At 41.4% G+C, this 26,141-nt stretch overlaps 1 protein-coding gene across 5 annotated transcripts in view; it reads right to left on the bottom strand.

Moving 5' to 3' along the window:
- LOC149314862 (uncharacterized) overlaps positions 1–26,141 on the bottom strand; it is a 330,650-nt gene that overhangs the window by 85,807 nt on the left and 218,702 nt on the right. For all 5 annotated transcript variants that reach the window (XM_089522021.1, XM_089522019.1, XM_089522020.1 and 2 more), the window contains one exon: positions 11,495–11,737. In XM_089522021.1, the coding sequence (XP_089378147.1) occupies positions 11,495–11,737 (243 nt within the window). The remainder of the gene's footprint in view (positions 1–11,494; positions 11,738–26,141) is intronic.

The following is a 26,141-nucleotide window of genomic DNA, read 5'->3' as shown; positions in this document are numbered from 1 at the left end:
CACTGGCTGCCGATGAGCTTCCGGGCTCAATACAAAGTGTTGGTCATTACCTATAAAGCCCTTTATGGCTTGGGCCCGAGTTACTTGAGAGAGCGCCTCTCCCTACATAAACCACCCCGCACCCTCAGAACAACAGGGAAACTAGTCCTTGAATGGCCAAAGGTGAGATTGGCAGCAACACATCAAAGAGCTTATTCAGCAGTAGCTCCAACCCACTGGAATGTGCTCCCGGAAGAGATTCGACTTAGTTCGACATTGGAAGCCTTTAAAAAGGCATTGAAAACTTATCTCTTCCAAGTAGCATATCCTCCCGATTTGCTATAGGGAAACCAGTCCCTAATGGATCAAATTTTCATCTGATGCCCGATTGTTGTTATATATGTTTTTAATTGTTAATTGTATTCTTAGTATGTATATTAGATTGTACTATGACATGGATCATAGAGTTTTTAATGACTGTAAACCGCTTTGATCTGTAGGAAAAGCGGTATAAAATAAAAGTTTTATTATTTATTTTATTATTTTAATATAATAATAATAAATAATAAATTTTATTTATATCCCGCCTTTCCAATATTTTGATCCATTTTAGTAGGGAAGCAAATACGAAAACCAGCAGAAGTGCCCTACATGTAGGAAATTTGCTTGCAAGGAAGACAAATTGATTAATCTAAAGCTACTGAATGTATCATGAGAGGACATGATTCACTGAAAAAGACCATAATGCTTGGTAAACCAAAGAGGGAAAAAACATATGGTCCCTCCACATTTGCTGGGGTTTGGGATGAAGGACACCCGTGAATGTGGAAAAACTGCAAATAAAAGAACACTATTCTTTTTAACCTAAGAGAACACCTCTCTAGGAATCTCCAGGTTCTCCATTGCAACTCTGCCAGATGTTGATCAGACAATCATGCTGGGGGACCTACAAATACCTAGAGAAGTGTTTTGTCTAGGAACTTCTAGTTTCTTCAGCACAATTCTATGGTCAACTTCTGTCAGAGTTGCGCTGGAGAACCTAGAGTTTCCTAGAGATAACAAATTAATCAAAACCACAAATAACAGATCTGCAAAGGTCAAAGTGTAAATGTGGATGGCCAACTGTAATTATAAATCCATAATGTGATGAATAAAATACAAACTCACTATTCCAATTTGAACTGTCTATCTTGGAAGCTTCCTGGAGATACAATGTACAGCGCACCCATGTCATATGCAGGTGTAACATACGTGGGTGCGCCATACACGGTTTTCAGGTTACGCTGAAGCCGCATTCTGGAAGAGGCAATGGTATATGCACCGCATGCACAAGCCTAATTGTTTTAAATAGGACTTGAGTATATGCAGTATTTCTCTTACACTGGCGGGCCCGGAATGGATCCCTGCGTAAGGGAAGGCCCCACTGTACCTTGTGGGGCCAGAAAAGGATATCTAGAATGCCTGACAGCCACAAATAGAGACTGGGAATCCAAATGTGACCCCAAGGCATTACTTTATCCAGCTAGAGCTACCTCTAAATTCCAACAATCCCACTGTGGAAATTCCTGAGAGTGGAAGGTTGCAGCAATCCCTGGACTTTAAAGTTCCATCCAGGCTTATGTGTCCAACAAGACAACCACACAGAAAGCTGATGCAAAGAGGTGAGAAAGAGGGTTGGAATCAACTCTCCCCTTTTGTTTTCCAGTCTCCTTCATTCCGGACACATTGCTTTTTCTAATCACATACATTTGAATACTACTTCCAATTAAGGCTGTATCTAAGCAGTGTATTACATTGTTCATTAATTCTCTGCTCTTTTACTGTGACTTCAACATGTACAATTTTCTCAAAACATATAACCTATTTCACTCATCTTCCTTCCCAAATTATTTTCATTTGTTTACTATTTTTTTTAAAAAAAGCATAACAATCTTTTCATGTTCTAATGTTCCATTGTGGGCAAAACTCAAAATGCGTAATAATTCCAAAGACATCTAGAGTCCCACTAAATGTGACCTGTGTTAAATATTTACATTATAATTGCCTCACAAGAATATAAAGGCCTCATTTAATCCTGACCCTAGGGAAATGAAAATTTTCAGGGCCCAGATGAAAACCCTACCATTGCTGAGTTGTTTTGAATACACTGAATGTTCTGTTGAAAGCGAAAAGCTGGAGTCTGTGAACACGTACAACATTTCAATACAGAACAAAACTCTAATCCTGATACAGCCGAATTGACAAAAAGGATTATATTGTTTTTCAATTGAATTTATAAAGGACCTCACAGTCTGCAGTAACATTTTCCAGCTAATGCTTCACCCCCTGCAATATGACCAACTATATCAACATAATTGCAATTTACTTTTTGAACAATACAGAGAAATACAACTGTAATTGTTGTCATATGCATCTTTATCTTTCCAGTGATAAAATATTTGAGCAGAAGCAGCATATATCTATATGCACCATGTTGTCCTCCAGTTTTAATGGGTGAGGTGTTAGCTCAACAGTGACTTTTTTCTGTATATGCCACCATACATATCTGTCCATGAATTCATATTTTTTGCTGAAGATGCTGCCCTTGTTGCCCATACAAAAGCAGCTCTGCAGCACCTAACATCTTGCTTTGCTACAGCTTCAGAGCTCTTTGGGCTGGAAGTCAGCCTGAAGAAAACGGAAGTTCTCTACCAGCCGGCACCACAGGAAGAACAATACCATCCCTCACATCACTGTAGGCACATCTGTGCTTAAGTCCATCCAGCAGTTCACCTACCTGGGAAGCATCATCTCCTCAGATGCCAAGATTGATAAAGAGATCGATCACAGACTAGCAAAGGCATCGGAAGGCTTCACAAAAAAATCTGGACTAACAAACACCTGAGGCAAAGCACAAAAATCAGTGTGTATAGAGCCACTGTACTGTCTATTCTCCTTTATGGGTCTGAAACATGGGTCACCTATCGCCAACACCTATGACTCCTCGAACGCTTTCATCAGCGCTGTTTACACACAATTCTAAATCTACACTGGACTGACTATGTGACAAATGTTGCTGTCCTTGAGCAAGCAGGGATCACCAGCATTGAGGCCATGCTATTGAGGACGCAGCTGTGCTGGGCAGGACACGTTTCTAGGATGGAGGACCATCGCCTCCCAAAAATAGTATTCTACAGTGAACTCGCCATGGGTCAAAGTAAGAGGGGCGCTCCAAAGAAGAGATACAAGGACTCCCTGAAACAACATCTCAGGCTCGGCCAAACTGATCACCAACAATGGAGACACACTATCCACGATGCTGCAGCCTTTTTGAAAGCTCACATCAAACGAGTCTTGAAGACAAACAACAACGCAGAAAGAACCACAACCCGGAAACATCACCCAAGGAGACTTTCTGCTGTGCTTTCTGCAACCATACTTGTTTGTCTCGGTTTGGCCTTTTTAGTCATCAATGTGCTTGTAGAAAGCACAGGATGAATCCTTCCTGAATCTTCGTTTGCGAAGAAAAGCCAGAGAGAGAGAGAGAGAGAAAGAGAGATACTCAACCTACAAAGGAGTACCATAATTGCCTGTAGATGTGATACTAGATGTTACAGCTCTGTGATTAATTGTGTCTCACTTCTACCTCCCTCCCTCCCACCCCCATCCTCATTCTGTTCCAGTAAATACTATGTGACACTCTATGAATTTACCTCCCTTACTTCACAGGTTGCTATTTGCTAGAAAAGGGGGAAGGATTATGAATAGTCAATTTGAGCCACGTGACAGTGGCATCACAACAGTGATACGGTCTATAGATCTGTGGAAAAAATAAACTAATTTAAATAGAACTGCAGGACTTGAGTATTCCTACCCACATCATATCTCTTCTTATGGTATATAACAAATACTTTTCATGTGCTATTATATACAGGCCATGACTGCAACAGTTCTTGAAGACTAATGGGCTCGTAAGTATAAAATATTTTGTAAATGAAGCTCACACAGAAAATCAACTAAAGTTGTTACTATCCCCCCTCCCAAAAAAGAGGAAGAAGATTAGAGTCTTTAACTGCTGCACAAGAAGGAAAATAGAAAAGGTACCAATCTCCCTTTCAATGTTTCACCTGCTGAGTGTCTGCCATGCAGGTATTAATTGTAAAAACCTTCTGTCAAGAAATCAGTGATAATCTTACAAAAAAGGCTTTGTATAACAAGCAGATTAGTGATATGTCCATGTCCACCTCATTTGTTCTAGAGTCCAAATAGACATGTCCAAAATGGTTACAGCTTGACTCTAGAACAGATTGCTTTGAACTCTCTTTTGTTAGACATTTTTAAGCAAAGGCTAGATGGCCACCAATCATGGATACTGTAGCACTGGCTTCTTTTTTTGTATTATCATCAGAACTATGGAAAATTTGAGATTCCTTCCAAGACTATAATTCAGTGAGTCAATGGTATTTAGTATATACAGTTAATTTCACTTCATAGTTTTTTGTTAGTTTTTCAGGCTAGAACATGGTCACATGGCCCGAAAAACCCACAAAAAACTATGGATGCTGGTCATGAAAGCATTCGACTTCACAATTTCACTTCCCTCTTCATATAAAAAGGCAGCATTCCTATCCTCAAAGCACTATGCGTTGTGGAGACTATGGGCCCCGGTCACACTACTGCCATGAATCTTCTATTTAGGAAGGGGCATTTAAGTTTTCATAGCCAGAGTGCTCTATTGGCTCAACAGAGTACAGGCTTCAGGATTCTACAGTGTGGAATCCCTTGCTCTTCCATTATCCTTTCCAAACCATTCCCTGGAATTAATGTAATAACAGTGCTACAACTGTGTAGTGTGAATGGGGCCTAGGTTGTGACAGAACTGTAAACATTAATTGGGGTTTAGGGTCCAGGTGGCAAAGCTCTTGGGCCCAATTTTGGCCTTCAGGATCTACTACAAGCCACATGACCCCCATACTACCCTGACAAAGTTAGAAGGGGACAGAAATACAATTCCATATTTCTAAAACTTCACAAAAAGGAGGGACATGGCATTGGTAAAAGCAATGTCTTGTTCAAAAGAAAAATTACTGCTCCTCAAAGCTGTGAGGCATAGAAATTATGATTTTTGACCAAATACTGGAACGTTTCAAGCCCCACCAAAAAGGCCAGTCGGCATGCAGCCCATGGGCTGAATATTTCTCACTCCTCCTTTAGGGATTGGGACCCTGCACTCCCTTCAGTGGAAGGAGCCAGAAAACCCATCTCAAAGTGCCATATTCCTAAATCGGCAGGCAACTTGAAGGCACAGATGCATACACAATCCCTTTCTCTCCCACAGCCATCCCTTCTGGTTTGCTATTATAGAAGTCTGTTGTAAATGGGACACGTCCCACTTTTTAACAGAACCGTATGTGCTAAAAGATCAAAGACAAAAAAATTACATAAGGAAGAGTTCCAAAAACTGCATTTTTCAAAGCAATGCTGTGAGCAATCCAACCTTACCCTGTTCTCTTTTCTGGAAAATATCTAACCTGAGAAACAATTTTAAACTCAAACTTTTCTATACCCATTCTAGGCTAGCTCAGGCCTGGTACAGACCGGGCTCGAGAGAGCTAAGTGTCTGCATGCTCTGCAGTCTCCTGGTGCCATTTTGGGCATGTGCATGTTCAGACAGCATGCACGCTGATAATGTGCCTTGTGCGCCGTGTCCAAATGGGGTAGCACACAAGAGACACCACCGTACCACTCCAGGGCATTAATGGTGCCTTGGCAGCAGCGTGGAAAGGAGCTGTGTTTCACAGCTCCTTTTTGGGGCAGATTTTTGTCAAGCCTGTGCAGTTGTGGCGGCAACGATCCGGAGGAGAAAGGGACGGCCCCTGGCCCTTTCTTATCATCTGTACAGCCCCTCAGTCTCACATAAATCACTTGGATGACTACAGCATTCAGATTTTTGAAAGAGCAGTTTGAATTTCCCTACCTGGGAGATGCACAGCCATCAAATGTGTCTGGGAAAGAGACTGTTGTCTTTGTCTGGATACATCAGCCAAAAGCTGTGTCAGGAAGGACCTGCCACAGAGAGCTGTTCTGATGATTCCTAGATACTTCCTAGATACTGATAAATTTAGTTATCTAATGGTTAGTTCACTGTAAACCCACTGGGTCACCTTGGGCAAGTCACATTCTCTCAGCCTCAGAGGATGGCTATGGTAAATCCCCTCTGAAGAAACTTGCCAAGAAAACCCTGTGATAGGTTTCCATAAGTCAGGAATGACTTGAAGGCACACAACAACAACAGTTTCTGAATGGGTCTGGTCTGTACTGAATTGAAAGGGATCTCTCTAGAGGCCTGCTTTCTCACTTATCCAGATCACAAAAGTTGCTAAAAATGTGATTGCTGATAGCATTGCCTCTGAGTAATAAATAAAGGATATATTTAACCTTTTTGGTCTTTCTGGAAGTACAGACAAACTGTGGTATGGTAGATATTAAGATGTATTTGATAATCCTAAAGCCATGCAACACCATTTTTAAACTGCTTCATCTTTTCAAAAATACAAGCACTAATTTTCTAAATTCAATTAATCTGAGTACCATGAAATAATAATAATATAATAATATAATAATAAAGATTTATTTATAGCCCCCCTAATCACAAAGAATCCGGGTGGGTTACAACAATAAAATACATCAAATTACAATAGAGCTAAAAAATCAAACCCTAAACCTACCGCTCCCCCCCCCCATTCCCAGCATGGAAATGATCCCAAACTGACTTTTTCCAGAGGATTTGGCCATCAGATAAGCTGAACTGAAGTAACGATAACACAATAGTTTTGGGAAATGACCTGTATGCTATTTTGTTTGCACAGTTCTCCAGCAACAGCAGCTATAGGAAGCATTATGACTCTTCCTTACAGAAACATGAGGCATACATGTGTATTTAACCTATACATTTTTTAATAATTGATTTGCATAAGCAATAGAGAATGAAATTATATGGTAGAAGAGTGGGATGTTTCAAGTAACATGCAAGATGAGCAATACCAAAAGATTTGAGTGTGGGATGTAAAGGAATCACCTATTTTGTTGTACTTGCTTTTCTCTCTTCCTTAGCAAGCAACAGTAATTGTAACATGAGCTATATCAAGAATAAAAAGATGAGTGCCCAGATCACATAAATGATGAAAATTGTCACTTGACAGCTACAAACAAGTGGTAACAGCAGATGAAACGGAGAGATGATCAGGTGGCATTTAAAAAATAAACAAATTCAAGCACAGATGGGTTTACCTTCACAAAAAACAATCTGGGAGGGAAGGGAGGAAAGAGATGGCCTCTCAACAGTCTATCTCTGATACATGTCCAAGTAGCAAATTATATGTGAAAGCACTGAAAGGAGGCTGTGAAACCAAAAGAAAAGTGTGTTCAAAGGAAGGAGTGTGTCTGGGCTGCCAGCTGAGATTAATTTCCAGAAAACTGTGTTGACTGATAAGCAAGGGTCTACAGGGTGGGGAAACAAAATATGTACATAGTTAAGTGACAGACAACAGGCCTACCATTCCTGGTCGATCTGGCAATTCGAGAGTGATGAAGCTTGGGTACCAAGTCTGGCGTCTAGGAAATGTGTATGCAACATTTACCACCTTCCATTTTTCAGCAGGCAGGTCTCATTTCTGGATATCTTTCCACCCATGGTTGAACACCTCAGTTATTGCCCTGACTCTCTTTCCCCCCTCTAGCTCTTAACTAACGGCCCTAACAACACAATCTAATTATAGTGACACTTTCCCTAAAAACAACAGTAATGGCATACCAGGAGTCTTGATAACACTGAACTATACTGGAAGACTGTCAGACTCTATTTTAACTCCCCTTCTCTGCAGTGAAATAGATATAACATTACTAATCTTATATAGCCAAGCTGGCATAACCACAGTTTATCTCCCCATTTGGACACAGCACACAAAGTTTTGGAATGACCTGCCAGAAGAGATCTGCTGTACTACCACCTTGGATGTTTTTAAGAAAGCCATAAAGATGGATCTCTTCCGAATCCCAACTCTGGTTTGGCTATTGGATTTTATGCTATATCATATCATATCATATTGCATTTTATTGTATTATGAGGTTAATTTTATGAGAATTTTAGTGTTGTAAACATTTGTATGCTCTGTATGTATTTTATCTGTTGTGATTTTGCCTCAATCCGTAGGGAGAGGTAGGAAATAGAAATAAATTATTATTATTATTATTTCCACAATCCTTGTTTCCAGCAGCACTGGTATGAAAGTCATGGACTTCTTGCAATGGCATTTGCACTCTGTATCAGAGTATTTTTCCAAGGGTGGGGTGGGGATAACATTTTAAAATCTGAATTAGATAATACACTGTTTGTGTGCTGGTACCTCATGCTTTTCAGCAGACACATTTCTGTTTTCATAAAGGAGTAATAAATTTATGGAAATCATGTTCCCACTAGGAGAAGGAGGGGAAAAAAGAAGATTAAGCACAAACCAGAAAGTTGCTTTTCCTGCCAGTGGCTGGTTTCTGAGGGCAGCACTCTGCTGCTATGTGATCTTGGCCAATGAAAGTAAGGAACAGTCTAGTTTCTCACAAAAGATCAAATGTCTGCAAATTTGGCTTCATATCTTCAAATTTCCTTTTTTAAAAAAAGAAATTTGGGAACCACAGTAATATTGCTGGGTTGTGCACATGGAATACATAGTTTCTCTTACTCCCATTCTTTCTATGATGAGATGTCAAACATACTGAAATACACAGGGTTCAACTTCAGAAGTTCAGAAGGGCCAAATGTAATACCTAATAATTTGCCAACTGAGACAATACGCCACACATTTGACAAACTGATTCATATCGTTCACAAAAGCTTATGCCAAACTTGTTAGTTTTTAAAGTATCTTAGGCGGGATACAGACCACCCAAAAAGGGCCGCCCTGGTTTGCTCCGCGGGTAAGCCGCAGCCTCCAGACCGCGGGGCTTCCCCACGGAGCTAAAAGAACCCATAAAAAGTGGGTTCTTAATGCGGCGTGTTTGTGACACCACAATGTGCCAATGGTGCACTGTGGTGTCACAAACGAGCCATAGTGTGTGGACACTATGCGTCTGTTGCGTTAAAATGGCGGTGCCCGTGTGTACAGGGTGCCGCCATTTTGACACCCCCATCACATGCTAGGGACGAGGCCAATATGGGAGTGCCGTATTGGGAGGTATGTATAGCGCCATAGTCTAAATTAAATTGTTACTGTTCCCATTAGTATAAAAAGTAAATTTTGTTGTAAATTCCACTGATTCTGCATCTTACAAATGCATTTAGGTCAATAGTTAAAATCTCAAAACCAGTGTTAGGAAGAAGCATGTTGTTCATAGATCATTTTCTGATCTATGACACTGATTTTACATATCATCATCTGTATTCCTTTGACATCATACTTGATTAAAATTGTGCTTCATATAGTTTCATATAGTTATTTGTATATAATAACTGCCTTCCTCGAAGAGGACCAGCCCTCCCTTCAGCCACCATCTGGGAGAGAGGGGCAGGTGAGCTCCAACTGCCTTCCTCGAAGAGGACCAGCCCTCCCTTCAGCCACCATCTGGGAGAGAGAGGCAGGCGAGCTCCAACTGCCTTCCTCGAAGAGGACCAGCCCTCCCTTCAGCCACCATCTGGAAGGGGAGAGAGAGGCAGGTGAGCTCCAACTGCCTTCCTCGAAGAGGACCAGCCCTCCCTTCAGCCACCATCTGGGAGAGAGAGGCAGGTGAGCTCCACCAGGCCTGCCTGGAAGAAGCAGAGCCCTCCCTCTGGTCCATCTGCCTTGGTCCAGGCCTCAGAGGGAGAGAAGAATGCTGGACCTGATCCCCTGCCCCCTCACCATTCCCTTCTCCTTTTGTGTCGTGTTTTTAGATTGTAAGCCTGCGGGCAGGGAACTGTCTGGTTAAAAATAATAATAAATGTAAGCCGCCCTGATAGCCATTAGGGCTGAAGGGCGGGATATAAATACCTAAATAAAATAAAATAAAAAAATTTGTATGGCTTATCCCAGGAATGACTATGACAATGCATATTTTTAAATTCTAATAAATTCACCAATAAATTTGGGTAAGATGCATAAAATGCATCTATCACTTCTATATTAAATTACCTTTTAAAATCAAAAGTTGTTTAAAACATATTTTCATCAAGCCTTTATTTCATGTTTTAAAAAGTCTTGTTAGAATCCAATCATAAAGAAGAGCCTGTTGGATTAGACAAAGGTTTTACAAGGCCAGTATTCTGTCCTCTTGGTTGCCAGCCAGACATCTAAGTTAGAGCCCTAGAAGCAGGACTTGAAAGGAACAGGACTCTCCATTTCTTACTGTAATTTCTTGGATTCATCATGGATCCCTGTTTAGAAAGTGTTATTTTGTCATCTAATTTCTAGTCCTTTGTCACATTTTATAGAACTTAGCAACATGTAAAATATATAAAATGGGCAATTTTACATTTTTTAAAAGAATTTTTGAATGGATACCACTTTGACCCATGATTTGTTTGTTTTAAACAGTCAACAAAGCTTAGAATTTCTATTTCATATCCCCACTGAGGCATACTTCAGTTCCTCTGACTCCTTTGCTAAAGATGTCTGTTCAGGCCCAGGTGTTTGCCTTACATATTCTGGACTGAAGACAGAGATAAGGAATTAATTCTACTTCTCTGCAATTCAAACACTCATGCCACCGAACTCTCTGCTGCTACCTCTCATAACCCATCTGGATGGGAAAGAACGTCTCTTGAATCACATGTACTGGAACATGGTTAATGTGTGGGCCTTTGGTGGAATTGCCTCACATCAGATGGAGAAACCGTTTGTGTGCAGATATCCACTTGCATAAGATTTCTCAGCCCAACTTGGGACAATTTTTACTTTCTGCTGCAGACTCCCATGATGTAACGCTGAGAGTTGTAGCAGGAAAGAATTAGGGGTGGGGGTTAAAAAGCAAGGTTTTTTTAAACCCCAAAATATTGTGAAGTGCAAGAAATCTTGTGGCAGTTGATCATTTTCTCAACAGGATGTCTGAATATGTTGAGATATGCTTGCTATTCAAGGAAGATTTTTTTTAGTATTCTTTACATCCCTAAAACAAATGCAGAGTTTATAAACTGCAAGAAGAAACTATCTTATCCTTCTAAAGAAAAGAATACGGGCACATGTATTTCAGACATGAAATACTCTGGAAAATTTTCCAAGTGGAATTGGTTGCTCTTACAGACTTCTTTAATATTGCTTTGGGGAATTAAGACAAACTTGGTGATGAATACAACTTTCTATTAGGCAATTTTCTGTTTCAGTTGTGCACAGCCACTTATAAGCCACAAGATAACAGCTCAATCAAACCTTATTTTATCAGTCTTACTTGAACAGAGAATAGTCTGATATTACATCCAGTCATGGAAAAAATACAACACATCTAATAAACTGTTATTTTCAAAGAGGAAAAAAGAAAATTGGTATTACACTTTTTATTTTATTAAACATACCTGTCTGAGTTCTCTTAATTTCTTCTGCCATGCAGCTTGAGCAACAGAAATATATTTGTAGTCAGTTACATAACAGTTTGCCATAAGGATATGGTGGAGTTCAGCACCGTGGCTCATGGCTTTCAGGACTTTTTCAACATGGTTTAAAGAAAGCAAAGCCTCAGCTTCCACACCAGCATTTGTAAGCTGCATAGTACATGGCACTAATGCAATCTGCCCAGCACAGTACAGAACATCTCCAACCTGCAAGAGAATAAGAATGGGGGGAAACATGATAAAAGGGGACTATAAAATTTTATTTAAAAAATTATTTTTAATCTGGTACAAAAGGTGCAAGTATACTAGTGTGAAGGTCATTTTTGACAAGAATTTAGCTATATCATAAAAGTAAAGCATTTTAATAAGTTTGAACCTGAAAGTTAATACATGCAAGTCCACTTTCAAAAAGGTCAACAATGAACCAAAGAGGGAAGCCCAGAAATATGTAAATTTAATCTTTTGTAATGTCATAATACTTCCAAGGTATCTAGGGCCTGGTACAAACAAGCCCTCAGTGACACCCTCATCATGTGCTAAGGTTGCCTCGGGCACGGGGACGCCCCGCAACCTTAGCACATGACGAGGGTGTAATAATGGTGGCACCTTGTATACATGGGTGCTGCCATTGTTACTGCGTGGTGCTTACGTAACGAGTGCACCAGTGGCACACTTATTACGCTGCCCTTGCGGTGTAAAAATAACCCGCTTTTCACTGGGGTTTTTTTCACTGGAGGGAAGCCGCACAGTTTGGTGGCTCCGGCTTCCCTCTAGCAGAAAAACAGGTGCTGGCAGGCCGCTCTTTTTCGGCAGTCTGTACCACACCAAGGAAAGATTTTAGAGCATGTTTCAAAGTAAATTTGTTTCCATCTTCTCAACCTAGAGTACATAAAAGAGGGAGGGGAATGGTACTAGTCCTACTTGACAATAATCCTCATTCATTTAGAATAACAATTCTCATTAATTTATAGCAACAATTCCGATTAATTTTTGTGGTAAGCTCACATCATTCCTGTGGTATATGGGCCCCACAAAGCAATTCTTCCTTTCATCCCATAAATGTGATAGCAAATAGCAAATACATTTCTATACCACTTCTCAGTGCGCTTAAGCACTCTCTAAGCAGTTTACAATGTGTAAGGTAATTGCCCCCAACAAGCTGGGTACACATTTTAGAGGCTGAGTCGACCCTGAGCCCCTGACTGGTATTGAACCCACAACTTTGTGGTTTATGAGTGAGTGGCTGCAGTATAGGCATTTAACCACTGTGCCACTAGGGCTCCTATTGATACTGATTCAAAGATTCAGTTGTTTTTAGGACAGAAAGGTTTTGAGATTCAATATATATGCATATAGTAGGGATGAGGTGGCTTAGTGGTTAAGATGCCAGAAGATCAGAAGGTTGGCAGTTTGAGGCCCGAGTGCTGCATGATGGGGTGAGCTCCTGTCAGTAATCCCAGCTTCTCCCAACCTAGCAGTTCCAAAGCATGCAAATTCAAGTAGAAAAACAGGTACCACTTTGGTGGGAAGGTAACAGCGTTTGGTGCAGTCGTGCTGGCCACAAGGCCACCGGAGTAATTCTTGGACAATTTGGCTTAGTAACAGGGATGAGCACTACCCCCTAGTCGTAATAATCGGTTACAACTAGACATTCATGTCAAGGGAATAACTTTACTTTTACCTTCATATAATTCATATGAAATATATTTATGTAAGATGAAGTATTACTTTGCAGGTTTAATTTAAATAAGCTATATAAACTCCATTCACACAACACTGATCTGAACTAAGGAAAAAACAAACAAACAAACAAACAAAAAACTCTCTTCTTGGATTGCTTCATCCAAAAGTCTTAAGGGAGTTGCACCCTATCCTGGCCTTGCCTTTGAATTTCTGAGATGGTGGCAATGGCCAGCAGTGCTTTCTTTTAGTTTTCTTTTACATTAGTTGTCTGCATTCTTGGAGAACTGAGACCTGGCTTTTGTCATTCTTGCCCTAGTCACCATCAGGCTCACTTACTTTAATGGGTTTCACACAAATCTTCCCTTGAAGACAATGCACAAGTTGCACGTTGGTTCAGAATGTGCTGGCTGCTTGGTTAGACCTAAAAATGTTATTTGAAGTCAAAGGCTTTCATGGCCGACATCAACGTTTTTTGTGGGCTTTTCAGGCTATGTGGTCATGTTCTAGAAGAGTTTATTCCTGACACTTTGCCAGCATCTGTGGCTGGCATCTTCAGATAAATGTTAGTTTTTAAGCTAATTTTGGGAATAATGTATTAATATTATATTTTTTTCACTGTTACAAAGGTAACATGCTCCTTGTTGGTAATATGTTACTTTTTTTAAAAAAAAGATTAAACTCAAAAAAAAATTAAGCATCAAGAGCCTTGATCCAGATGCCTAATTTTCCAATGTATTTCTCCAAATCAAACTTTAAAGCGTCAAGTAACATTACTCAAACTACTTATTATGTTTCTCTGAAGATGCCAGCTACAGATGCTTGTGAAACGACAGGAATGAACTCTTCTAGAACATGGCCACATAGCCCGAAAAACCCACAAAAAACTATAGATGCCGGCCATGAAAGCCTTCGACTTCACATATTTATTATGTTGATGTTAAAATGTTTAAAGCTGTGCATGCTGGATAATTTCATGTTAGTGGGGTTGGGAATCTATTTGTGTTTTAATCCAAACATGAAATGATTTATTCAAGGTGCTGAACTGATTTTGGGGATAGAGGATCACACCTTGATAAAACCTTTTAAGTTCAGGCTAAAATGCAGAAGCATTTCATTCAAAATGAAAACTACCAGCTGCAATTAGCTTAAAGCAATGATAGTGGCGCTTGATGCTTAAAAAATGTTGCTGCTGTTAAAAAGTTCCCAAGCTCTGGCTAGAATTCTGCTGAGAGCAGATCACATCACAGCCTTTCCTGGCTCCAGTGCTGAAAGTGCTTGGTGCGTTACAGACGGCCCAGAAGGGGCAGTCTCGCGCCACTGCTGGTTGCTGCATCCGGGAACCGCAGCATCCAAACCGTGCGGTTCCCAGACGCAGCAAAGAAGGAGTGCGAAAATCGCGCTCCTTCCTTGGCCCCGGAAGAGATGCCAGGAAGCGCTAGTCGCGCGCTCGCGGTGTCACTTCTGTCGCTGCTGCCATTTTGATGTAGTCATTGTGCGCGAGGGGCAAGGCGCGTCAGGAAGCGCCACCCCTCACGCGTGATGATGGCGCCTCATGGGCCCATCTGTAACGCACCCTTGTTTCCAGCTTGACTCAAGGAGCTGTGGTTGGATGCAAAGACCTAAATGGCTGAGACCTTGAATATCTTAAGGATTCCTTCTGTCCACATGAGCCTAATTGAAAATTTCCAGAGTTTTGAGTAGCTTTCTAAGAAAAGTAGCTTTCAGGCCTCTGCTTTTACTTATATCAGCTTTTATTTCAAAAGTTGTCACTTCTTAAAGGAATGCACTTTTATACTTTAAAAACTCTGCTCTTTTTTACTTTTAAATTCAGTTTCTTTTCTTCTTGCTTGTTTGTAAGCTCCCCCTGCCAGCAGTCTGGCAGGAGGATATAAGAACTAAATCAACATCTTTCCTCCTGATATCTGTATCCAGGCCATGTGTTAGAATCTTACATGTTCTTATTTGCAAAATTGTCACATGTACTAAAATACTTCCAACTATCTTTTTTTGCATCGTGGTCAACTTATCAGAATACAGTATGCAAAGGGATCTTTAAGCACCTTTGAGACTAACTGTGAGAAAAAACACTGTACCTTAAGATTTTGTAGATGTAGTCTACTCCCAAAAGCTTATGTTACAACTTCTTTCACACAGTTATTCTTGAAGGTACTACAAAATCCTTTTGCATACTAATATACCAGGCCAACAGGGCTATGTCTCGGAATTTTTATCAGAAATAATTCTGCCATAACATGATAGTTGCCTCCCCCCAAAATGTGAAGAGACCTCCAATACTTTAAATAGCTAATAACGCTTGCCATGTCTTGGCATATCCAAGCCTTGGCTTGCTGTGAAAATCAAATGTTGTTCAAATGCTCCCTCCTCCTCCTTCTACCTCACTCACTCCTGTCCCAGCTTAAAATCTCATCCCTGGCTTGCAACCACTCCCCACCACGTATTGCCATCTACCTCCTTTCAGTTCTGGTTAAAATTTCATCTCTTGCCAATTAATTCTCCCTCCCACTGCTTCCATCCATTTGACCTCAGTCCAGACTTAAAATCTCATCCGGAAACTCTCACCCCCTCCTTCCATCCACCTCACTTGCTCCTCTCCCAGCTTAAAATTGCACACTTGCAAATGCTCTCACCCCACTGTCCATTCATCTCAGTCATTCCTGTCCTGGCTTAAAAGTTGATTCCTGCCTTGCAAATGATCCCAATTTCCTCTTTCATCCATCTCACTTTAGTGCCTCACTCCTCAAACCAACATGATGAACTGAATGGTTAGGGAATGCTGCTTAGCTGAGATGCAGACAGGTGCCAAGTTCGAATGCTCACAATGAAATCATGCTATAACCAATTAAGAGTTCATGCTCTGCAAATAGTATTCTTCTATTAACCAATCATATTATTGCCAATTCACATTGCAAGAAACACATATTATAGCACAACTTACTGTAAGTGACAACCACACCACAAAGGCAATCATAGGCACTTTCCAGACCTCCCCAAAGGGCGGTCTGTAAAGTGCCCTCATTTGCTGCGCGGAGCAGCCTCAGCAGCCAAACCGCACAACTGCTCCGCGCAGCAAAAAGCTGCAAAAAGCGGCTTCTTTTTGCAGCGCCATTATGATGCCACAAAGTGCCAATGGCGCTGAGACGTGCGGACGCTAAGCATATGCTACGTGCTCGGTGCGTACTAGGGTTAGGAGCGTCCAGAAAGGACGCCCCTTTCTAACCCTAGTACGTGCCGAGCATGTACTTTTTGCCCGTGCGGAATGGGCCATAATAACACAAAATACAAACAAGTGAACTTCCAAATCTGGTATGAGATAAAAATGTTTTGGTGCCTTGATACATGAGAGAGCACATCTCTCTATATTTGCATATCTAAGGACTGAGATCTGCTGGTCAGCCTCTCCTTTGTATCCCATCAGTGTGGGACAATTCTTTGCTTTGTTATGGCAGCTGTAGAAGTCCCTTAGAAGCCTGAATGACACAAACACTGGTGCCATTCTGGCACTAAATAAAAACATAGCTCTTTATTAAACCCCTTGCAGCCTAATTTCAGCACATGTGCTGATTTTAATTGCTGTTAAACTGTTCAAAGACATTCAAAATTATTTTTAATTTTAAACTGTCAAATTATTTAATATGATTTTTATCTATTTAATATATTTTTGTTTAAGCATTTTCATAATAAAATAAATAATTTCTTTACTTTAAATTATTTTAAACTGGTTAAATTGATTTTACAGTGCATTGCTGTGAGATCACGTAATAAAAGGTATTTGATTTAAATGAATGACAAAAAGATTGTACAGTATGATGAGGTGTGAAGTTCCTCAGTCGCTCAAATGACAACCAATGAAATGGTGTCCTAGACTGCAGCCAGCACACCCACGCTATGCCCATAAGAATGGCTTAGCACAGCAAGTGGAAGCAGACCACAGACCTTTCAAGGAGTCAGCATTAGAGAGCAATCCGAAAGCCAAGCTGAAGTCAGGATACCAAAAGTCAGAGTCATCAAATCAGTCCAGGGTCAAAGCAGCCAAAAGGTAACAAGGGTCCATTCCAAGATCAAAGCAACAGGGATACAAGGAGCCAGTGCCAGCAGCAGTCACACCAAAGGATGATGCCTCTCTGCACCTTAAGTAAGGGAAACTCTCCCCATGCCACTTGAGGCTGGTTTGCTAATTGCCTTTCTGCAATTCTCCTGGATCTGCACCTGCAAGCACTCTCAGCCCTTCTTTGTTTATAGGTAGGCACATCCAGGCATGATTCCTCCCCAGAGACATCAATAGGCTGTTGCACCACAGGAGGCATCTCACTAACACTAGGACCTGGTTGAGCCTCCTCCTCTGGGGCTGGGGGATCACAGCTGGTACCTGGCAGATCAGGATTAGCACCTGGTGTAGCCTCAATTAGCTCTTGCTCTGGAGGAGGCCCATCCTCCTCCTCCTCCTCCAAGAGCTGCTCTTGGCTGGCCATGACAAATGGACTGTGACTGGGGAAACTTCCACAATGCACATTTTGTGGCAATATTTGCTGCTGGTGAGAAAAGGGAAATGATGAATGACCAGTCATTTTGGAGGCAACCTCATCACATCACAACCCCATACATCTGAGAAAGTAGACTCAAGTCTACGAAACTCATGCTACCAGCTTCTTTCTTTCGGTTAGTTTGAAAGGTGCTACAATATCCTTTTACATAGTGTCTTTCTAGACTAACATGGCTTTGTCTCCGAATTCATCACACCTAGTTATTTAAGAAATGCTACCTTTTACTTAGCATAAATTACTTTTGGGAAATCTGCATAATGTTTTGTGTGCATGATTTAAAAGCAAAATCTTTCAAAGCATGTGAAAAATCCATAGGCAGCTCCAAATCTGTCCACATTCCACCTTTTGGGTTAGTTCAAGGTGCCTAACCATCAGAATACAGAAAATCACAAGCAAAAAAACCAAATAAAATAAAACGAAATATAACCAGCACATAACATGCTTTCTTGATATGTTAAGACATATAGGAAATCAGAACAAAATATACAAACACTAAAATTAGTTATGGAGTACAATAACAGAATCAGAAATAATGATGGTCAAATGATAATGGTCTTCCTTTTAAAAAAAGGTAAAAAAATGGAGGTGGAGGAGGAAGCCTCCATTGTTCTATGGAAGAGCTTTAAAGGTCATAACCAGCACTCTGGATTGTATCATGAGACAAATTTACTTAGCATAAATTACATTTGAGAAATCTGCAGAATGTTTTGCGTGTATGACTTAAAAACAAACCCTGCACACAACCTGATGTCCTCAAATACATGGCAATCAAAGCACGTGACAAACCCATATGCAGCTCCAAATCTGTCCTCATAAAGCTGCCTGTATCTCATAGAAGACTCGCACATTTAACTATTGGAAGAGCATGTTAAACTATTTGGCAATCAAATTCTATGATTAGCAACTGAACAGAGGGAGGAGGTGAAAAGAAAATATAATAGATCAAGTGACATTCACCGACTGTATTTTTAAATTGTTTAAGATGTCTAAAATATTGTTCTGTCATGCTATATATAACCAAAAAGTTGGAAGAAAAATGAATGCAATTAATATTTTTGTTAAAAAGAACAAATGGTCTTTGTGTGATGGGGAGGGGATGTGTGCTATTTAAAAATATGTGCCACTGAACAAGGGAGTCCAGCCAGCTATCAAGTGGCATATTGACAAGATGAGCAACAAATCCAGAAAGAAATTATTCAGATTGGTGGTATTTTGTTTCTTCAGGCGGCTTTATTCCAAAGTTTATTCTTCAGACAAGGTGAAACTCTAGTATAGGTCATTCACATTATTCCATGAAAAACCCTTCTTAGAGTTTGACCTCAACCTAACACACCCCCATTGCCCCCCCCCCCAACATTAATTATCAGATAGAAAGAGCTGTTCAACCAGTTCATTTCCCCTATTCTTGAACAGATTGTTTGAGACATAATATGAATACTAATTACTGATAAAATATCTGTCAGTGTTTTGAAATATGTATCAAGATAACACCGTCTTAAAAGTCTCCCAGATACTTGTAAAATTAATCCACAAGTTTTACTTGAAAGAAAACTGGCAAGGCTTTCAGCTTCATTTCAGAGGTCCCTACCTTCTTCCTGAAATAATTTCTAAAATGGCAGTGAAACATAATGTAATTATAGGTGGTTATAGGTAACAGAAATACACAGCTTAGTAGGAAATGCTTGCTCTGCGCGTATAGGCATGAAATGTGGGTGAAAGGTAGTGTTTGTCTTGCTCTTCTAAACAGGATACAGGCCCAACTCAACACTCTGGCAACTATTTTATAAAACTGATAATGAGTGGAATCTTCCTATTTTGAATGTATAGTAGCAACAAATGAAGCGCTGCCCTCAGTAGAAAAAAGCTACAGGTCTCTAAAGTATGCATGCTGATTAGTAAATTATCCCACTTTTCTCCATGGAACTCAAAGTGGTCTACCTGGTTGTCCTCATTCCTTTTTAATTTGAAAAACATTATGGCCCAATGCTGCATTGATGATGTATCTACAATGACATAGTTACGATCTATCTCCTGACCCCTTAAAATCCACCTTAATGGACAAGCAGCTGCACCAACCAGAGTGAGGAGGCTTGTCATATCTGCTTGTCTCACCACAGCTCGCTGGCATCGGGGGACTGGAAGTGTCATTCTGCAGCACTGCACTCACCAGCGTCACAAAACTCCTATAGTTCTTGTGGCCTCAGTTTTTAAAGTGGGATTTAGGATAGATTTGTGATCATGGTAATGATGCCATGATCATAAATATGGGTACCAAAATTTATGAGGTCATTGACTAGCTTACAGCAATGTAAATTCAGAACAGGATGCTAGCTGAAGTGAAGTAGATTAAGCAGAAACTATACAACTGGTCCAACCCCAAAGTAGGGGTTTGAAACAATACTTTCTTGTCGGACTGGGGATACTTTTAACCAGTATGTTATGTATACCTAAGAAAAGTGGCAGGCAACACAGGGTAGTCTTTCTCTGGATATTTGTTTCAGTACCACAATAAACCCAAATAAAAGATATTGCTGTCTTCTAAGGAAATTCATGTTCTTTCTCCAGACCTCCTTTCCAGGTGAATGACAGTATCTTGTCTTGCATGGACTAGATATGTTAGGAATTTTCTGGTGCAGCTCCCATGCCACTGAACAGCAATTTCCTTTTCTGAGCTGCAAACGATTTCCCAGTTGATGTAATGGACCTGATAATCTTCCTGGTTGACATTGACATTTATGTGTAGACCACCAGACAACAGCAGTTCAGGATTTCATGGCTGCTATGGCAACCATAGGTCTTTCCCAACACATGTGGACAAGATTCTTCGAAGTGTTAGGAAGACGACTTGCTCTCTCGATCCCTGTCCTTCATGGCTGACAGCTCAAGGGGGAACGGTTGTGACTAATATGTTGCACCGTATTATCAATACATCCTTCAGGGATGGGCAGTTTCCATCAACTTTGAAAACGGCCATTGTTAAACCTTTGTTGAAAAAGCCCTCCCTTGACCCCCTAATTCGGAACAATTATCGGCCTGTCTCGCTGCTGCCATTTTTAGGGAAGGTGATCGAGAGGGCAGTTGCCTTTCAGCTTCAAGGGATCTTGGATGAGACGGATTATCTGGACCCATTTCAAACCGGCTTCCGGGCGGGCTATGGAGTTGAGACTGCTATGGTCGCCTTAGTTGATGATCTCCGTCTGGGTATGGACAGGGGTAGCGTGTCCCTGTTAGTGCTCTTGGACATTTCAGCGGCCTTCGATACCATCGACCATGGTATCCTTCTGGGTCGCCTGAGGGAGTTGGGTATCGGGGGCTCTGCTTTGCAGTGGTTCCGTTCCTACCTCTCGGGCAGATTCCAGATGGTGGAGCTGGGGGACTGTCGCTCCGATAGGAAGGCCCTGACATCTGAGGTCCCTCAGGGAGCGATTTTGTCCCCTATGCTTTTTAACATTTACATGAAGCTGCTGGGAGAGATCATCCGGAGACACGGGGCGCGGTGTTATCCGTACGTTGATGACACCCAAATAGTTTTCTCTTTGTCTCCGTCTGATGCAGTAACTAACGATGGCATCTCTCCTCTTAATGCTTGCTTGGAGTCAGTAATGGGCTGGATGAGGGAAAACAGACTCAGCCTGAATCCAGAGAAAGGCTCTCCTAGTCTGGGTAAGGAAATTTTTCCACCTGTCCTAAATGGGGTCACGCTTCCTGTGAAGGACTCTGTTCACAGTTTGGGGGTGCTTCTGGACTCATCGCTTCACCTTACTGCTCAGGTGGATGTGGCGGTCAGGAGCACCTGTTATCAGCTTCGGCTGATACGCCAACTGCGACCCTTCCTTGGCCGGGGGGACCTTGAAACCGTTATACATGCTCTGGTAACCTCTCGATTAGATTTCTGTAATGTGCTTTACATGGGGCAACCCTTGTACCAAACCCGGAAGCTTCAATTAGTGCAGAATATGGCTGCTCGGCTGGTTACTGGATGTTCCAGGGCCAACCATATAACATCAGTCCTAAAAGATCTCCATTGGCTGCCTATTCGCTTCCGGTCCGAATACAAGGTGTTGGTTATCACCTATAAAGCCCTAAATGGCTTGGGCCCAGGGTACTTGGAGGACCGCCTCTCCCCATACAATCCACCCCGCACTCTCAGGTCGGGTGAAAGACATCTTTTAAGAGTTCCAGACGCTCGAGATGTATCAGCTCAGAGGGCTTTCTCTATTTCAGCCCCTCAGCTCTGGAACTCTCTCCCCAATGAGCTCCGTACTTCCACCTCCCTCGATGCTTTCAAGAAGAACTTGAAGACTTTTTTGTTCCGCCAGGCTTTCCCCCCGTGAGCCTTGTGGTCATTCTTTTCCCCGTGGCAATGTTTTTGTGTATTCCATTCTACACAGCCACTTGTATAGGGTGTTGTTAGTTTTTTTTTTAACTGTTCTTAATTATTAACTTTGTATTATTTCATGCTAATGTTTCAATTGTCTTACTCTTTGATGTACACCGCTGTGATCGCTGGAATAGCGGTATAGAAATAAAATTTTATTATTATTATGTAGCAGGAGTTACTATAAGCCTGGAAATAATGTGTTATGTGTAGTGATGCTTAATATGGTACATTCTGGAGTGACAAAGACACTTAAACAGATTTTTGCAAAATAATACAAAGCCTTGTAACATCATCATCATCATCATCATCATCATCATCATCATCATCATCATCATCAGTGTAACAAGTGAAGCTAACTTTTCATTTCTAAAACAAGGATGGGCAACTGTGCATGGGGTTGGGGGGGGGGACAATTTTCCATGCTGTGGCCATCCCATAGGATACATACCAACTGAGTGCACGAGAAAACTTCCATTTGTCTCCGTTTTCTCTCCAAAATCACAACCAGAAGTGCTGTCACATCACTTCTTGTCACTTTTTTGGAAGTGAAAAAGGAAAGAAATGAAGGTATTTGATCAGGTAACGTTCTTGGAGAATGGTCAAGAAGGGCTTAGAGATGTTGTAGAGGGCTTACAACTCTAAGAGGAATCGTTCCAATATATACAAACCAAAAAGCCATGCTGCCTGTCAAGTTGAATGGTTAGAAATGCTAGGTTAACAAATTTCATGAGAGCTTTGCAAATTCTTAGATAATTACAGTGTTAAAATATTCTATCATGCTTAGATGGCTGACTGCAAATCAATATAGTATCCTCAGCAGAGATAATGAAGCTAATTGATGAACAAAACTAGCTTGTAATCAAGTGTGTGATTTGCAAGCATAAAACAGGTTAAGGAAGTTTGAAGTTCGACACTATTGAGATGTGGTTAGTCTAAGAAGTAAGGCAAAAGTAGCATCACATTTAGCCTTGTGACAAGATCTCATTGACAGCTCATACCTTCCTTATCTACTGTGGCTTAGTATCAAGTAAAGACACATCTTCCAATGTTTAAACAGGACACTGAATAAGTGGTCAGAAGCCTGAGCAAGACTGTCACTGAAGCTCTGTACCTGACTGAAGTTGCAAGCTGAGTGAAACATGGCATACTGCTTACTGACTATATCAGGGGGGCAACGAAAAGGAGCAAATAGTCTCCATTCAGTACTTAGATAACATAGGTTCAAACACTTTGAAGTCAACTGTGATTACAGTATAGTTTATTAGGTGGTATTACAGCACTATAATGCAGTGATTGGCGGGTTATAGACCGCCGCTTTGAGGTGGTCTGCCGCCGCTGCTGCTTGCTCCGTGCGGGAGCTGTAGCAGCCACACCGCGCGGCTCCCGCGCGGAGCAAAAAAGGAGCTCCAAAATGGAGCTCCTTCTTGCGGCGCCTCTATGACGTCGCGAGGCGCTGCGACACGTTCGGACGCTATGCGTCCAATACGTAAAGATGGTGCCGGCCGTGTGGAACGGCCGGCGCCATATTGTACGGACAGAGTCCGTATTAGACCCAGGGGCGTCTAGAAGAGACGCCCCTTTTTTAAAATGGGATGTCCTGTGGACGTCCCAAGTGCCGGTGTGTAACCAGCCATTGACATTTTTGCCATTCTTTAACCATACCTGGAAACCATGCTCCTTTGCATTCTTTTTCTATTAGTCTACCTGCCTTCTGATGTTGTGGACTTCTAGGGATTCTATGTAGTGACTTTCAGAGACTGGCCTGCAAAATCTCTCAGTAGATGAATGATGTGCCATTTGTAACACACGTGACTTCACCTTGACAACCAATAGAAATGTTACTTTTTCATGAACTGCACAGAACACCCAGGAAGGACAATATAGCTCCAAGGGAACTTCTGGGAAGGAGAATAGAAAACAAAATAGCCATGCTGCTCCACTGGGAAAACAAGAGCAAAATCCATAGTTCAGCAATATTTTATGGGAAGTAACCATAATCTATAAAAATGGATACTTCATTATGATAGGCTTTGCAGAATAGTAAGAGACAGGGGAAGAAAAATTTTAAAAAACGAGATAATGACATCTGAAATTAGGATCAGTCTGAGAATGGATAATTGTAATGCACTTGTGCAGTGTTTGCTAAACATACAAAGCACAGTTCAGTTCTATGCATAACTAGTTGGATGTAAGTCCAAGTGTAACATATTCTGGGACTGCAAACCACAGCTAAATTCCATGCAGCAGCTTCCCAGCCTGCAAAGGACAGATAATTTGCAGTCACCATTTTCTTGGGCTGCAAAGAACTGTTCACTTCTATATAATTTTCTCCTGGAAGGCAAAATATTCATTTCTATGCAATATCTTCTCAGCTTTTAAATACTCTCTTACATCTGATTACTGAGAAGAGATAAGAGCAGAACAAACTTTAAGACTGAATGGATACTTGCCCATGAGTCATGTGCAGCTGTAAAACTAGTTATTAATACGATGCACAGGGTATTACCTACCACTAGTGACATGTGAGCTTCCTTGTATGTGTGTGTGTATTCAGTCTCCACTATTCACAATAATTTGTTAACTTCCAATGAGTACATGCAGACTCAGGAGCTGTGCAGACTGCCTCCATTTTCGGCAGATCGGGGCTGCGGCAACCGCACGCTGTGGCCCCGATCTGGCCCTTGCAGAGTGAAAAAAGGAGCCTCAAAAACGTCTCCTTTTTGCATCCCGCAAATAAAATTTTATTTTTTTGTATTCCGCTTTTTTCACAAAGGGGACAAAGTTGATTCCAACAGTGTAAATAAAACATCAAACAATTAAAAATTACAATTTAAAAACCCACAAACCTGACCCCTCCCTTCAATCATAAAAACAGTCAGCAACCCCTAAAAAAAGATTAAACATCAAAAAATGTAAAACTGTCCAATATGAATACACTAAAATTTCGGGCAAATTAGCACTAGAAATGAGTCTTCATCTAGAGGAGAGGGGGATGGGGGTGATGGTATCAATCAATTTTGATATTGGTATCAATAGAGGGGGAGGCAAGTCTAATGGATTTAATGGATCCAACCTAGTCTGGAAAGGCCTGCCAGTAGAGATCTGTCTTAATGGCCCTTTTAAAGGCTTCCAAGGTGGTAATATGGCATATCTCATCCAGCAGATCGTTCCAGAGCCTGGGGGCGGCTGATGGGAAGGTCCTCTGGGTCACCGCAGAGAGTCTGGTCTTCTTAGATCATAGCAGATTCTTCCCAGAGGACCGAAGTGTGTGAGGAGGATTGCATGGAAGTAGGTGCTCCTGCAAGTAGTCAGGACCCAAACCATGTAGGGCTTTAAAGGTTAGAACAAACACCTTGTAACTTGCCCAGAAACTGATAGGCAGTCACTGGAGAGATTTTCGTACCAGTGTAATATGGGCAGTTCTGGATGTGCCCATGACCAGCCTGGCTGCCATATTTTGTACCAATGAAGTTTCAGAACTTCGAACGAGGGTAGCCCCATGTAGAGCGCGTTGCAAAACTTGAGTCGAGAGGTTACCAGTGCATGTACTACTGTTTCCAGGTCTTCCTGCTCCAGGAAGGGCCACAGTTAGCGTATTAGCCAAAGGTGATAGCAAGTGCTCCTGACCGTCACATCCACCTGAGCCGTCAGTTGCAGCGACGAGTCCAGAACACCCCCAAACTGCAGACAGAGTCCTTCAGGGGAAGTGTGACCCCATCCAGAACTGGCTGGCATAATTCCATTCCCAGATTAGGTGTCGCTATTACAAGTACCTCCAATTTACCTGGATTCAATTCAAGTTTGTTTTCCCTCATCCAGTCCATTACCACATTAAGACAGGCATTCGGAGAAGAGATGTTATCCTTAGTCACTGCATCAGTCTGAGACATAGAGAAATATATTTGGGTGTCATCAGCGTACGGATAACCCCCATCCAATGTTTCCGGATGATCTCACCCAGCGGCTTCATGTAAATGCTAAACAG

Source organism: Sceloporus occidentalis, unplaced genomic scaffold (genome assembly GCF_023333645.1).
Source record: "Sceloporus occidentalis isolate IW3139 unplaced genomic scaffold, rSceOcc1.0.p SCAF_4, whole genome shotgun sequence".
Taxonomy (NCBI): Eukaryota; Metazoa; Chordata; class Lepidosauria; order Squamata; family Phrynosomatidae; genus Sceloporus; species Sceloporus occidentalis.
Note: the sequence above shows the minus strand (reverse complement) of the source record. Positions and strands in the feature narration are given on the sequence as shown.